The 16,217-nt window shown below is 42.8% G+C and overlaps 2 protein-coding genes, 1 long non-coding RNA gene and 2 other non-coding genes across 5 annotated transcripts in view; all 5 read right to left on the bottom strand.

Moving 5' to 3' along the window:
* Window positions 1-2,651, bottom strand: part of LOC116361747 (ras-related protein Rab-21) — a 37,501-nt gene extending 34,850 nt beyond the window's left edge. The window contains exon 1 of the mRNA XM_031816107.1: window positions 2,235-2,651. Within this exon, the coding sequence (XP_031671967.1) occupies window positions 2,235-2,375 (141 nt within the window). The 5' untranslated portion in view covers window positions 2,376-2,651. The remainder of the gene's footprint in view (window positions 1-2,234) is intronic.
* A 937-nt stretch (window positions 2,652-3,588) lies between these two features.
* LOC116361748 (uncharacterized) lies at window positions 3,589-10,313 on the bottom strand. The gene is made up of 4 exons (XR_004207651.1): window positions 10,168-10,313; window positions 9,855-9,954; window positions 4,532-4,609; window positions 3,589-4,356 (listed from the first exon to the last, which is right to left on the bottom strand). It is a non-coding gene; the product is annotated as an uncharacterized LOC116361748 (long non-coding RNA).
* A 419-nt stretch (window positions 10,314-10,732) lies between these two features.
* Window positions 10,733-10,805, bottom strand: trnak-cuu (transfer RNA lysine (anticodon CUU)). The gene has a single exon. It is a non-coding gene; the product is annotated as a tRNA-Lys (tRNA).
* A 2,164-nt stretch (window positions 10,806-12,969) lies between these two features.
* Window positions 12,970-16,217, bottom strand: part of LOC109886137 (transmembrane protein 19-like) — a 37,345-nt gene continuing 34,097 nt past the window's right edge. Inside the window, exons 7-8 of the mRNA XM_031816105.1 lie at window positions 15,632-15,841; window positions 12,970-13,578 (exon numbers count right to left, since the gene is read on the bottom strand). Coding sequence (XP_031671965.1) covers window positions 13,418-13,578; window positions 15,632-15,841 — 371 coding nt within the window. The 3' untranslated portion in view covers window positions 12,970-13,417. The remainder of the gene's footprint in view (window positions 13,579-15,631; window positions 15,842-16,217) is intronic.
* trnak-cuu (transfer RNA lysine (anticodon CUU)) lies at window positions 15,992-16,064 on the bottom strand. Its single transcript has one exon. It is a non-coding gene; the product is annotated as a tRNA-Lys (tRNA).

Raw genomic sequence — 16,217 nt, 5'->3', positions numbered from 1 at the left:
AATGGATGCATTGACGTAGTGTGATGCAAAAAAATACTCAGAAGCTGCGCAGCTCAAGTGATGGTGAGTTAATGAGAAATACTATCAGACATGACCAAATGGAAACTTTTAGACCTACAGGCCTACATCTACACACAGGCCAGGTACTTCATGCGTGCTCAAGCAAAATATATTAAAACGAATAAACATTAAAAAGCGTAAACGCAAACAATTAAATAATGAATGTGCACGAATTAGCAGGCGACAGAGCGCATTCTGTAGAGAGACACGCCGACGCATCGCCACCACACACCCTATCCCTTCTCGTCTCAACATTTTAAATTCTGGATGTCATTTATGAAAATACTTAAACAAATAAATTATTTTAAATACATCTAAAAACACATGTGCAACATTAACTGCCAGACAAGTCAAAACTACACAACTAAAATATGTAAAGTGTTGACATAAAATGTCCCTGAAAATGTCCATACACACAAAACGATCCTCAAATGTGTTTCCATCCCTGATAGTGAGCATTTCTTCTTTGCTAAAATAACACATCCACCTAACAGGTGTGGCATATCGAGAAGCTGATTAAACATGATCATTACACAAGTTCACCTTGTGCTGTGGACAATAAAATGCCACCTAAATATGTAGTTATGTCACACAACAATGCAACAGATGTCTCAAGTTGAGGTCATGTGCTACTGGCATGCAGGAACATCCACCAAATATGTTGCATTATTTCATTCCCAGTCATGTGAAATCCATAGATAACGACCTAATCAATGACTTATATTAACTTTAACTCGTTCAAACCTTCGAAGTTGTTGCGTTTTATATTTTTCAGTATATTTTGCTTGCTTTTGTGTAAATAAAATGGCATTTTTAATCTTTTGGATCTGATACAGACCCTGGTCCATCGCAGATCCAATATTGATTTTGAAGAAGTAGAAAAAAAATGACTGGGTCTCGGATGGGAATTTCACAGATCCAATTCAGTTTTGGAGATCATTTTCAGGATCCGAGAAGACCACTTCTCTAGTCTCTAAGACTCGAGGCCCACTGGCAGTGCAGCAGTGAAACCACTTTCCCATTCAGCTCCTCTCATCATTGCCTTGAGTAATAAACACCCTCTTGTGATGTCCTGGTAGAAAATGACAAGGAGTTATGCTGCCTCTTTCAGGAGAGCAATAAACACAGTCCATTCTAAGTTCATAACTAACCTATGGGTAAGCCAACTTCACTATAGTTACTACAGTTTCCAGAGAGTCAGCAACAGGTTTAACTGTTTGCAGTAGTGCGAAGTACAAACAAATTGCTTAGTACACTAGTTAGACTGCTTGACAGCAACTGTGATCGTATAGGGTTGAATTTGATACCGTAGTAATGGGTGATTATGTGGCAGCACAATCGTATGGATTCATAGAAGAGGGTAAGTTTAGCAACAGCACTGTAAAGGCCTACTACAAACACCTAGAAACCTTATCACGTCCGGCATTGCAAAACCACATATTGTGCAACCTACTGCTATGAGAAGCCCTGAGCTTACTGACAGATCTAGTCTGTGCTGTCCATCTCAATGCGATTTTAGGTGTGGAGTAAACGTGACCTTTCTCTACTCTGCATAAATGCTATGTCATAGTAGTTCAAATCTGGTTCAGTTCAGTCAACTGTCCTGCAGGGCCACGTTTGGGGAAACTAGTGAAGCTTTCTGACCACTGGACAGGAACTTAAACCTGGCTGGTTGTTGTTGATTTGGTTACTCTGAGTGGGCTACTTCCTGTTCATTGGGGCAAATTCACCTCTACCACATTCACGTTGAAGAACACTTGTTTCATGTTGAATAGCACCGATGTATAGTTGAGATAAAGCTTTTAGCTCGCTTATTTTTTTTTACAGCTGTGACAGTTGGCTCCTAGGAAAACTAGCTAGCTACAGTAGCTAGCAGGCGTTTGTCAATTTAGTTGGCGTTATCAGAATTGCTAGCTAGCTAGCCATCTTGGTAAACACCCTACATAACCATGTTGAACAGGTTGCAGTGACTTGTTGTGGGTGGACTACCCTAAACTAGCTAGCTGCGACACAGATGACTGGCTGTTGCTGTGAGTTAGTGACAGGCTATCACTAGCAGCTAGGCTAACGTTAGCTAGCTCACCTTTTTCTGTTTTCTACATACAGCACATTTAACCCTTTGTCGTCCGGACAAGATTGAATCACACATCCAGCTAGCCACGTATTCAACGTACCTGAAGTGTGGTGATGTGTTTGTCGTTGAATTTATTTTCACAATACCGCAACACGAGCGAGGTCTTGCCGACACAACCCTCTCCCAACAAAACCACCTTGAAAGAGTAGGTTTTGTTACCCGCTCCGCCGCCAGCCGCCATGGTGAAATAGATATGATTAGGAATATAAGTAGCCCAGTCGAATGTATGTCCCTCTAATCACATGAGATGTGTCAAATCGAAATCAATAAGTCGAGGACACGAATCCTCCTGGCGAATCAGAATAGGAACCAATTTTCACTCGCCCAGCTCTTTGTAGACCAAACTGATTTCCCCCACCCTCAGCTGGCTGGTTCGCTCTGCTCTCCCCTCTCAACCCCCCCTCCTAATGGCGTCGCTTTCTGCGTCATGCTCTGGGATCATATGATGAACTGGACAGCAACAATCGAAAGTGCTGGAGCTGAACAGAGTAGCCCAGTCTATTTCCCCAATGGATCATCAATCATAATATATGTTAGAGTAAAGAATACAGAAACCAGGACATTTTATAAAAAACAAAATAAGACCGTTTGAAAGACGAAAAGTAAGAAGCCCAGAAGTCAGTATAACTCCTAAAAAACAGAATATTGTTGTGACTGTATTATGATAGGTTATCATTATTGTGGTTGGTTGGTTTACCCAGGATCATTATCACTGCAAGACCCTCCCGAGTGAGAATAATTTGTCACACAAAAATCATGAGGAATCTATTTCTCCTCTGAGCCATACGGCAGTGCTATTTTATTTATGCATTTCTGACAAATCTGCTTATTTTCACATCAAAAGATCATAATTCTTGGAAGGCTCCCAGAACACGATGTGGAAATCCCCCATGCTGAACATACACACAGTGAGTGAAGACTAAGTGATTTCCTTGAATCTTCGTTTCAGAAAGAAGTATGCTTGATTTGTTCAAACTTGACTTATTTATGTTTCTACTAGAGACGTAAGGGGTAATTTTCTGAACGTCTACCCTAATCTTAACTAGATAACGTTCATACTTCAAAAAATCCAAGGCACTGTTGTGGAAAAGTTAGAAAGACTTTCTTTTAGCAGCTATCGCATAGCAAAAAAATGTGAGCGCACGAACGACGAGCGGCTCACCTGCCTTCTTCAGGGTGGCGCGTGAGTCGCAACGCGCTGGTGGGACTTCTGGTTAAATTGGTATTGAAATGATCTCTAGGACATATCAAACCAAACAAAAGAGCTTCACTACAGCCGTATCCAACACTAGTTACGGTCACAACAAACCTCTTGAATATCACTTTCAATGGAAACAAACTAAACGTAAGACAGGTATTTTCATACATGCCTCATGACTCAGTGACACAAGTGATCTCTTCCATATCAAATATGTTTATTGAAAGCAGTGAGCTAAGTCCTTTTTTTGCTAGTTACATATTGAAAACTGAGCAACATAAAGCCAATGTACAAACAGAATATAAAGTAGTCTACTTTTTGTTTTATTTTCTTAAACCATGGAAATGTACCTGTGCAAAGGGCACACATACAGAACACTTGTTTGAGATAACACCCCCACCACTTAAAGCAGTGTACAATGAACAGCATATGTCCTCTAAAGTGCAAATAGCATTTTACGTTCACAAGAATAACAATAAACCCGAACAGTGCGATTTAGATTAAGAATACCCTCCCCCCCAGATATACAAAATGTTGATGAAGAACACCCCCCCCCCCCCCACATAGATGAAGAATATAAATCCCTCCCCCCATATAAATGAAGAATATAAACCCCTCCCCCCCCATATAGATGAAGAATATAACCCCCCCCCATATAGATGAAGAATATAACCCCCTCCCCCCATATAAATGAAGAATATAACCCCCTTCCCCATATTCATGAATAATAAAACCCCACCCCCCATAAACACCATATTGCATAATGGATCAATAAAGTGTGAGCAGCTTGGTTAGTAGGAACATCTTAAAAAAACGGCATAATGTCAGGAAAGTGTCAATGATTGATCTGACCATCTTAGCGGAGAGAGGAATACCGTAAAGACATCACACTGTACATAAAAAGGTCATTCATTTATTTGCAGTGTTCTCTTTCGCTTCCCGTCTGGGTCTGGGAGATGACGGTCTGGAATCAAGAATAAACACATTTTAAAAATGGCATTTAGACGACACAGCCTGCTCCAGATACAGAACAGGGATAAACTTCATTTAGTCAAATCCACATACTCCTAATGTCAAGTCAAATGACAAAAACAAAACCAATAACATTTGTCTGACAGAGACATTTGAATTATACTTACATGTCCTTGATAGCTTTCTTCATGAGCTGTCTTGTACATGGGGACATCACACTGTCTGTTGGACTCCTTATTGCAGACCTACGTCGCCACACAAGGCAGTAGATAGAGAAAGAGAGGGAGAGAAGAGAGTAGAGCAAGAAAGAGAGAGAGTGTAAGTGGAGCAAGAGAATATATCAAGCAATCAGCCAACTAGTGAAGGCCAAATTACAGAGGAGGTACTTCTTGATGCAATTAAAGGCTTTAAGTCCAGGAAAACTCAAGGGTTGGATGACATACCAGTGGAGGTAGACAAAGGAAACTCCAGGGTTGGATGACATACCAGTGGAGGTAGACAAAGGAAACTCCAGGGCTGGATGGCATACCAGTGGAGGTAGACAAAGGAAACTCCAGGGTTGGATGACATACCAGTGGAGGTAGACAAAGGAAACTCCAGGGCTGGATGGCATACCAGTGGAGGTATACAAAGGAAACTCCAGGGCTGGATGGCATACCAGTGGAGGTAGACAAAGGAAACTCCAGGGCTGGATGGCATACCAGTGGAGGTATACAAAGGAAACTCCAGGGCTGGATGGCATACCAGTGGAGGTAGACAAAGGAAACTCCAGGGCTGGATGGCATACAAGTGGAGGTATACCAAACCTTTTGATATACTCAGAGGACCATTATTAGCACGTTTTAACCACTCATACACACACACGGTAGATTATCAGATACTCAACAAGGTCTGATTTCATTATTACTGAAACAGGAGCCATGTGGTAAATATAAAGATCCAGTCTATTAAAAAAATAATTAAATTGGAGGCGTCTTACACTTCAGTGTTGTGATGCAAAAATTGAAGCAAAATGCTTTAGCGCATAGAATTAATTCAAAAAGGTGTTGTCAGATATTATTCATCCTAATCAGACAGGTTTTTTTTTTTTACATGGACAAGACATTGGAGATAATATAAGACAAGTACTGGAAACAATAGAACACTATGAAAAGTCTGGGAAACCAGTCCTGGTTTTCATAGCCGACTTTGAAAAGGTCTTGAATAAAGTAGGACTGAAGTTTATATATAAATGCCTGGAATATTTCCATTTTTGAGAATCGTTTATAAAAATGGGTTAAAGTTATGTATAGTAACCCTAGGTGTAAAATAATAAATAATAGCTACCTCTCAGACAGTTTTAAACACTGTCAAGAGAAGTAAAACAAGGTTGTCCACTATCAGCATATCTATTTATTATTGCCATGGAAATGAGTTGTTAAAAACCAACATTAATATTAATGGTTTAGAAATCCAGATCACTCGATCTGCTGAATTCTCTCTGCTCAGGTTTTCCTTAATAGGATGTCGGTGGGCGGAGTCGGGAGGGTTGTCAGCGAAAAGGGACACACCTGCTCACATCAGCTACCAAGAGCGTTATCACACAGTCATCCAGAACAGCTGATGCTCTCGTGCATGCTTCAGTGTTTCTTGCCTCGAAGCGAGCATAAAAGGCATTTAGCTCGTCTGGTAGGCTCGAGTCACTGGGCAGCTCGCGTCTGGGTTTCCCTTTGGTAGTCCGTAATAGTTTAAGCCCTGCCACATTCGACGGGCATCAGAGCCGGTGTAGGATTCAATCTTAATCCTGTATTGACGCTTTGCTTGTTTGATGGTTCGTCTGAGGGCATAGCAGGATTTCTAATAAGTGTCCGGATTAGTGTCCTGCTCCTTGAAAGAGGCAGCTCTATCCTTTAGCTCAGTGCGGATGTTGCCTGTAATCCATGGCTTCTGGTTGGGATATTTACGTACAGTCACCGTGGGGATGTCATTATCGATGCACTTATTGATGAAGCCGATGACTGAGGTGGTGTATTCCTTAATGCCATTGGACGAATCCCGGAACATATTCCAGTCTGTGCTAGCAAAACAGTTCTGTAGTGTAGCATCCGCGTCATCTGACCACTTCTGTGTTGAGCGAGTCACTGGTACTTCTAGCTTTAGTTCTTGCTTGTAAGCAGGAATCAGGAGGATATCATTATGGTCAGACTTGCCAAATTGAGGGTGGTGGAGAGCTTTGTATGCATCTCTGTGTTTGGAGTAAAGGTGGTCTAGGATTTTTTCCCCCCCCTGGTTGCACATGTGACATGCTGGTAAAAAATTTGGTACAACTGATTTAAGTTAGCCTGCATTAAAGTCCCCGACCACTAGGAGTGCCGCTTCTGGGTGAGCATTTTCTTCTTTGCTTATGGCCTCAGAGTTGGTTGAGAGCGATCTTAGTGCCAGCTTCACATTGTGGCGGTGTCCATCTCGTTGGAGCGGTCTTAGTGCCAGCTTCACTTTGTGGCGGTGTCCATCTCGTTGGAGCGGTCTTAGTGCCAGCTTCACTTTGTGGCGGTGTCAATCTCGTTGGAGCGGTCTTAGTGCCAGCTTCACTTTGTGGTGGTGTCCATCTCGTTGGAGCGGTCTTAGTGCCAGCTTCACTTTGTGGCGGTGTCCATCTCGTTGGAGCGGTCTTAGTGCCAGCTTCACTTTGTGGCGGTGTCCATCTCGTTGGAGCGGTCTTAGTGCCAGCTTCACTTTATGGCGGTGTCCATCTCGTTGGAGCGGTCTTAGTGCCAGCTTCACTTTGTGGTGGTGTCCATCTCGTTGGAGCGGTCTTAGTGACAGCTTCACTTTGTGGCGGTGTCCATCTCGTTGGAGCGGTCTTAGTGCCAGCTTCACTTTGTGGCGGTGTCCATCTCGTTGGAGCGGTCTTAGTGCCAGCTTCACTTGTGGCGGTGTCCATCTCGTTGGAGCGGTCTTAGTGCCAGCTTCACTTGTGGCGGTGTCCATCTCGTTGGAGCGGTCTTAGTGCCAGCTTCACTTGTGGCGGTGTCCATCTCGTTGGAGCGGTCTTAGTGCCAGCTTCACTTTGTGGCGGTGTCCATCTCGTTGGAGCGGTCTTAGTGCCAGCTTCACTTTGTGGCGGTGTCCATCTCGGAGGGCAGAAATGATTAAATATTAAAGCATTTACACCGCTCACAGTCATACGAACGTTATACTCAAATCCAAACTGGTTCTCTAGCAAAAGACTAAGAATGTCTCACCCCATGTTCAAGAATGGCCTTTTTCCCCATTACAACCTCACTTCCGGTTATTTGAAAACTAAATCTCCAAAATATTGTTATTTTTAAAACAAACCATAGAATATTAGTTGCAATTTCAGTTTAATCCACCAGAAAAGACAGAACAAATACAACAAAATGGTTAATCTCAAATTTAGTAATTTAATAAAATGTTCAAATTTTTTTTTAAATGTTGATAAAAATTCAAATATATCATCTTTGTAAATTATATAATAAATAGGACTGGTGGAGCGGTCACACATGCAGCTAACACATGGAAAAAGTCTGCTCTGCCCACAATTACAACCAACTAATTGCAGCATTACTGAAACAAATGGAAGAGCCAAGTGGAAACTGGTAACGGGCCTTACTTAAAAAAAAAAAAAACATTTATCAATTTTACCGAGCAAATGGAATGAGCAGCAGCTTCGTTTGGCTACATACAGACCGTTAGTGGAATTCCCGCGAGAGAGTAACGGTTAATGTGATTGGATGTTAATTATTTGACTAGGCTACCTGTATTTGACATTGTGTTGTTATTTCGCTGAACACTTAGATGGTTTAATTTTATTTTTGGAAGTGAAACGAGGCTATTCAGGCGAGAAAAAAAAAAAACTGAGAACTGTCAAAAAATTGACTGAGAACACGTTCTCATGTACAGCAACGACCTGGGGAATAGTTACAGGGGAGAGGAGGGGGATGAATGAGCCAATTGTAAACTGGGGATTATTAGGTGACCGTGATGGTTTGAGGGCCAGATTGGGAATATAGCCAGGACACCGGGGTTAACACCTCTACTCTTACAATAAGTGCCATGGGATCTTTAATGACCTCAGAGAGTCAGGACACCCGTTTAATGTCCCATCCGAAAGACGGCACCCTACACAGGGCAGTATCCAATATTTTTTTTAGATCAGAGGAAAGAGCACCTCCTACTGGCCCTCCAACAACACTTGAACAGCAGCATCTGGTCTCCCATCCAGGAACTGACCAGGATCAACCCTGCTTAGCTTCAGAAGCAAGCCAGCAGTGGTATGCTGCTGAAATGGACTGTTTGAAAATATGAAGATTAAAAACCACCCTCTGGCTCTGACTAGCTAGAAGGGATTCAGCTTTTGTCAAATTAACATCAGATTTGACTTTTTCGTAGCAAGTTAGGAGAACTTACACAGCAGGGTAGGATCATTAAAGTAGCAGGTTTGGATAATTAGGTTAAGAAAAGGGTTACGGTTAGCTAAAATGCTAAAAAATAATATATTTTTTTATATTCATTTGAGTAAAGCGGAATCCCTTCTAGCCATACCCCTGACTAGGGGCACTCTCCCGTGGGTTATAGGTCATCTCTCACATGGTAACCGGAACAATTTGCATAGGTGAGAGCTTATTATACCTCAGTGGGGGAATTGAATCAAAGATAATGAATATACTGACAAGATGCACGTCTCACCGCTCTAAACGGGACTTGTTGTCCACAAAGCGGCACGGCGGACTGTCTAGCTCCCGCCTATCCTTTCTTTGGATTGTTGGATTTATTTTTTGGGTTGAACAAATTCAACACTCCATACAAACTCCTTGCTTGGTGGGTGAAATAAAACACCACCTGCTGGAGAAAGACAGACTTTCTGCTGAGTTGGGCCTGTATATAATGGAGGAGATGCTCATGTCAGTATGAGTCATAATACCTAGCGGTCAAACAAGGGAAATGGTTCTTCACCATTCATTTCTCCTCATAGGAGATTTTAGAAACACTTACAATAAGGGCTGTGTTTCATGTAGGCTTACCCTGGCTTGACGTTTTGATAAGTCTCTCGGGACAAGGTGACTTTTATCAATATATTTGCTTCCAACAAATGAAATGCTAGTTAGCTGCTAATGTGGCTACTCATAAAGAACTACAAATGCCATGTTCTGGACGAGACTGCCGAATCGAGGCAAAGGTAAGAATCTCTGGATTAACCATCTAATGTTGACGAAATGTAGTAATTTATAAAATTGGCTAAATTTCTTGAAATGTACCTGTTTGCAAAGGTTCCAGCTAGAGGTAATGTCCAAGACATATCCCTTATGGGAAAAACGATTGGAACCATTTCCCTGCTTGACCGCTAGGTTTTATGGGTATTATGACACCTCCACTGAGGGGCTCTCAGGCGGGAAGGAAGGCGACAAGCCACTATTGTAATACTGTATAAAAACAACTGTTGTTTTAACATGCATTAATCTAACAATCATTCCTACTTTCATAACTTACTTCTCTTGAATCTTCTTTCTTTTCGCCAGGCTTGGTGTCGGCGGCGGTTGATTGTTGTGAGGAGACACTGACTGTAGTGCTTTTCCAGAGCTCATTTTCTCTGCAGAAAGCCATCATGACATTAGCGACAGTTTAGTGTTTTGATACATTGTATCCATAACTAATTAGGTAAACATTAGTGTAACTTGCATACAATAACGTACGCTGTAGCGTTGCTGCATGTAAACATTGTTACTTATACGAACTGTTAATCGTTGAAATTATGTAATTGATAATACCAAGTACATTTTCATTGTAGCAGTTAAGAACCCACCTTCTTTAAAAAAATCTTATTAGCCACAGTCGTGTAACAAGCAGGGAAAAAGTAGACAAGGCTTGAGAACCAGTTAGTTTAGTAACGATCAGCTGAGTTCGTGTCAAATAGGACATTTCGAAAGCGGTGCTCCATGACGTTTTTCAAATACGCTCCTCTCATTGGTAGTTGCCACGGAACAAGCATAACAAACCCCACCCTCTCAGAAAACATTTTTGACCATACCTCATCATTTATTTTCTCAGAGTACGTTGTGATTTTGGGGGTGAAAATAAACTCCAAGTCGAATAGTTTTAATTATTGTAAAACACATAAAAGCCATTTTCTGCTTTAACGCAAACATGCCTTGTGAGTGCATTGAGTTCACAAGAATGTTTTGGGCATTTATTTAAATGAATTTACATTCATTACATTTTATGTGCAGGAGGAACAGGCACTTTTTCTATATATTAAACCCACAGCACCAGACTTCAAGTGTACAGAGAATATCAAATGTTTTGCTCAAACTAAGAACTTCGTATATTATATACTGAGAAGGTTTAAAGCGATCTTTCAAAAAGATATGCGCCCAACGTGGGGCTCGAACCCACGACCCTGAGATTAAGAGTCTCATGCTCTACCGACTGAGCTAGCCGGGCTTGCGTAAACATGAGGAAACTCCCCTTTTACAAACCATGAATCGCGAACCCTGCCCCCTTCCTGCCCTCTTTTTTCACACCAGAGCTCGCTCCAAAGACTGATGTAATTACACAGCGTGTTCACCACTGCATTCACACACAGCTTCTGAGTAGGAGCGCTGATCTCGAATCAGGTTCCTTCCTGTCCATGTCATCTTATTCAATGTAAAACTGATCATAGATCAGCACTGTTACTCTAAAAGGTTTTGTGAATACAGACACTGATTCTAGATAAGCTGCTGGTGTAATATGTACTCATGGTCATGGTCATAGAAAGGGTAATCATCACTGGTAATGTTGCCCTCTCAACATTCATATGATGCAATAAGGCAAAAGATCCATCAAGTATTTATTCCAGTATTTATTCCAATGCTAATTGCTTTACAGCATCAATGAATCACTTACCACAGGATTGCCAGACACTTGATCAAAACAACCATTACAAAGCCCATTCATAAAGAAGTTGATCCGGTTATATTATAGGACAGTGTTATGGGGGGCTGGCGACATAACACTAACCCCTACCCCATCCCTTCTCTAGTGTAGGCTTCTCTCACCCCTACCCCATCCCTTCTCTAGTGTAGGCTTCTCTCACCCCTACCCCATCCCTTCTCTAGTGTAGGCTTCCCTCACCCCTACCCCATCCCTTCTCTAGTGTAGGCTTCTCTCACCCCTACCCCATCCCTTCTCTAGTGTAGGGTGTAGGCTTCTCTCACCCCTACCCCATCCCTTCTCTAGTGTAGGGTGTAGGCTTCTCTCACCCCTACCCCATCCCTTCTCTAGTGTAGGGTGTAGGCTTCTCTCACCCCTACCCCATCCCTTCTCTAGTGTAGGGTGTAGGCTTCTCTCACCCCTTCCCCATCCCTTCTCTAGTGTAGGGTGTAGGCTTCTCTCACCCCTACCCCATCCCTTCTCTAGTGTAGGGTGTAGGCTTCTCTCACCCCTACCCCATCCCTTCTCTAGTGTAGGGTGTAGGCTTCTCTCACCCCTACCCCATCCCTTCTCTAGTGTAGGGTGTAGGCTTCTCTCACCCCTACCCCATCCCTTCTCTAGTGTAGGGTGTAGGCTTCTCTCACCCCTACCCCATCCCTTCTCTAGTGTAGGGTGTAGGCTTCTCTCACCCCTACCCCATCCCTTCTCTAGTGTAGGGTGTAGGCTTCTCTCACCCCTACCCCATCCCTTCTCTAGTGTAGGGTGTAGGCTTCTCTCACCCCTACCCCATCCCTTCTCTAGTGTAGGGTGTAGGCTTCTCTCACCCCTACCCCATCCCTTCTCTAGTGTAGGGTGTAGGCTTCTCTCACCCCTACTCCACCCCTTCTCTAGTGTAGGGTGTAGGCTTCTCTCACCCCTACCCCATCCCTTCTCTAGTGTAGGGTGTAGGCTTCTCTCACCCCTACCCCATCCCTTCTCTAGTGTAGGGTGTAGGCTTCTCTCACCCCTACCCCATCCCTTCTCTAGTGTAGGGTGTAGGCTTCTCTCACCCCTACCCCATCCCTTCTCTAGTGTAGGGTGTAGGCTTCTCTCACCCCTACCCCATCCCTTCTCTAGTGTAGGGTGTAGGCTTCTCTCACCCCTACCCCATCCCTTCTCTAGTGTAGGGTGTAGGCTTCTCTCACCCCTACTCCACCCCTTCTCTAGTGTAGGGTGTAGGCTTCTCTCACCCCTACCCCATCCCTTCTCTAGTGTAGGCTTCTCTCACCCCTACTCCACCCCTTCTCTAGTGTAGGGTGTAGACTTCTCTCACCCCTTCTCTAGTGTAGGGTGTAGGCTTCTCTCACCCCTACCCCATCCCTTCTCTAGTGTAGGGTGTAGGCTTCTCTCACCCCTACCCCACCCCTTCTCTAGTGTAGGGTGTAGACTTCTCTCACCCCTACCCCATCCCTTCTCTAGTGTAGTGTGTAGGCTTCTCTCACCCCTACCCCATCCCTTCTCTAGTGTAGGCTTCTCTCACCCCTACTCCACCCCTTCTCTAGTGTAGGGTGTAGGCTTCTCTCACCCCTTCTCTAGTGTAGGGTGTAGGCTTCTCTCACCCCTTCCCTTCTCTAGTGTAGGGTGTAGGCTTCTCTCACCCCATCCCTTCTCTAGTGTAGGGTGTAGGCTTCTCTCACCCCATCCCTTCTCTCACCCCTTCTCTAGTGTAGGGTGTAGGCTTCTCTCACCCCTTCCCTTCTCTCACCCCTTCTCTAGTGTAGGATGTAGGCTTCTCTCACCCCTTCACTTCTCTCCCCTCATGCCTTCTCTAGTGTAGGGTGTAGGCCTATTCAAGAATATTACAACAAGTTTAGCAAAATATTCAATCAATCAAACCAACAAAAAATGAATCTCCTATCGTCCATGCACTTAATGCATTTTAGGAAACAACTGAAATCTCGATGATTAAACTAAGATCAACAAATGTATTACCATAAAGACAAACAGAGTTGTAAAGGTTAGTTGTAGCATGGTAACTCTATTTCCTTAGACAGCAAGCTACACCATACTAGGTAAAGTATAAAACACTAGACTTCAATACAACAAGCAAAACATTCTTTTTTTTGGACAAAATACAAAAATCAGGGAAGCAAGTTCCTTTCCTAGTGAGGCCAGAAGCTCCACGCAACACCAGGAAGTACCAGAGCTACAATGATGGAAGAGAAGAGGTTAACGCCATTGTTGTCCAGGATAGGCTTCCCACATATCCGCTTAGTTGTCACAGACGCATAGTTGACGACCTTTCCGAGGCTTACGTCGTAACCTGGGGAAGAAGAGACATCATACAGCCGTAAGAGTGGAGAAGACTTCTTTTTTTTTTTTAATGACTGCAATGTTTTAAATTCAAGATAGACACTTCAAGCACCTGCTAATACTTGGATATCAAACATCTATCAATCATTTTTATCCAAATAAATGAATAACATATACAGTGCATTCAGACATTATTCAGACCCCTTGACTTTTTCCACATTTTGTTTCAGCCATATTCTAAAATGTATTAAATGAAGAAGAATATATATCTACACACAATACCCCATAACGACAAAGTGAAAACAGGTTTTTAGACATTTTTGCAAATGTATAAAAAAATAAACAGATACCTTATTTGCTATGAGACTCGAAATTGAGCTCAGATTAATCCTGTTTCCATTAATCATCCTTGACATAGTTTCTACAACTTGATTGGAGTCCACATCTGGTAAATTCAATTGATTGGACATGATTTGGAAAGGAACACACCTGTCTATATAAAAGGTTCCACAGTTAACAATGTATGTCAGAGCAAAAACCAAGCCACACGGTCATGGTAATTGTCCGTAGAGCTCAGAGACAGGATTGTGTCAAGGCACAGATCTGGGGAAGGGTACCATGAGAAACCAGATTCTCTGGTCTGATGAAACCAAGATTGAACTCTTTGGCCTGAATGCCAAGCGTCACATCTGGAGGAAACCTGGCACCAGCAGCATAGTGGTGGCAGCATCATGCTGTGTGAATGTTTTTCAGCGGCAGGGACTGGGAGACTAGTCAGGATCAAGGGAAAGATGAACGGAGCAATGTACAGAGAGATCCTTGATGAAAACCTTCTCCAGAGCACTCAGGACCTCAGACTGGGGCCAAATTTCACCTTCCAACAGGACAATGACCCTAAGCACACAGCCAAGACAACATGGCTTCGGGAAAAGTCTCTGAGTGTCCTTTAGTGGCCCAGCCAGAGCCCGGACTTGAACCTGATCGAACATCTCTGGGGACCTAAAAAATAGCTGTGCAGTGACGCTCCCCATCCAACCTGACAGCGCTTGAGAGGATCTGCAGAGAATAATGGGAGAAACTCCCCAAATACAGGTGTGCCAAGCTTGTAGCGTCATACCCCAGAACAATCAAGGCTGTAATCGCTGCCAAAGGTGCTTCAACAAAGTACTGAGTAAAGGGTCTGAATATTTATGTAAATTATATATTATTATTTTTTTATATATTTGCTCAAATTTCTACAAAACAGTTTTTGCTTTGTCATTATGGGACATTGTGTGTAGATTGACTTAAAAAAAATCTATTTTAGAATAAGGCTGTAACATAACAAAATGTGAAAAAAAGATGAGGGGTCTGAATGCACAGTATCTAATCTATATCTGAAGTTAGTTATTTATACTTTTCCCTGATAATAACGTGAATATCTAATCCCTGATGATAACGTGAATATCTAATCCCTGATGATAACGTGAATATCTAATCCCTGATGATAACGTGAATATCTAATCCCTGATGATAACGTGAATATCTAATCCCTGATGATAACGTGAATATCTAATCCCTGATGATAACGTGAATATCTAATCCCTGATGATAACGTGAATATCTAATCCCTGATGATAACGTGAATATCTAATCCCTGATGATAACGTGAATATCTAATCCCTGATGATAACGTGAATATCTAATCCCTGATGATAACGTGAATATCTAATCCCTGATGATAACGTGAATATCTAATCCCTGATGATAACGTGAATATCTAATCCCTGATGATAACGTGATTATCTAATCCCTGATGATAACGTGATTATCTAATCCCTGACGATAATGTGAATAACTAATCCCTGATAATAACGTGATTATCTAATCCCTGACGATAATGTGAATAACGAATCCCTGATAATAACGTGATTATCTAATCCCTGACGATAATGTGAATAACTAATCCCTGATAATAACGTGATTATCTAATCCCTGATAATAACATAATTATCTAATCCCTGATAATAACATAACTAATCCCTGATAATAACACATTAATAACTCATCGTTGACAGACCCACCTGAGTACTGCCAGTGTGCTCCCAGGACAGAGTCCAACATGGACCCCATTAGGCCAGCCATGGCTCCATAGATTATGATTGGCCACTGGGGATCAGCCAGGTGCAGGTCACGGACCAATAGGATCTGAGAGATATAGTAAGCCACGCCCACTGCCAGGCCCCCCAGGAAGCTAGCCAGTAGACCCACTGGGGTCACTCCTCCATTGGTCCCTGTGAAAAGAACAGTTAACACCATTTACAACATGTTGTTTCACTAGTCTCATGGGAAGGAGCATTGTTAGGAACAGGATGCAGCAAGACTACACTACAGGAAGTGATTAATGGATCTACGTCAAAGTCTGTCTCAACGCAAAACACATCCGCCCAACGTGGGGCTCGAACCCACGACCCTGAGATTAAGAGTCTCATGCTCTACCGACTGAGCTAGCCGGGCCTGAGGGTAGCTGGAATTCCCCAGCACATAGGAATGTCAAAATGAGTCAGGAACCCCGCCCCCCCTTCTAGTTTTCACATCACCTGCCACAGTCAGTTACTGTTAGGCTCTTTTTACGCAACACTGTGAATAATTGTTAGTGGAGATGCACTG

This window comes from Oncorhynchus kisutch, unplaced genomic scaffold (genome assembly GCF_002021735.2).
Source record: "Oncorhynchus kisutch isolate 150728-3 unplaced genomic scaffold, Okis_V2 scaffold743, whole genome shotgun sequence".
NCBI lineage: Eukaryota > Metazoa > Chordata > Actinopteri > Salmoniformes > Salmonidae > Oncorhynchus > Oncorhynchus kisutch.
The sequence above is the reverse complement of the archived record's forward strand: the minus strand, read 5'-3'. Positions and strand labels throughout refer to the sequence as shown.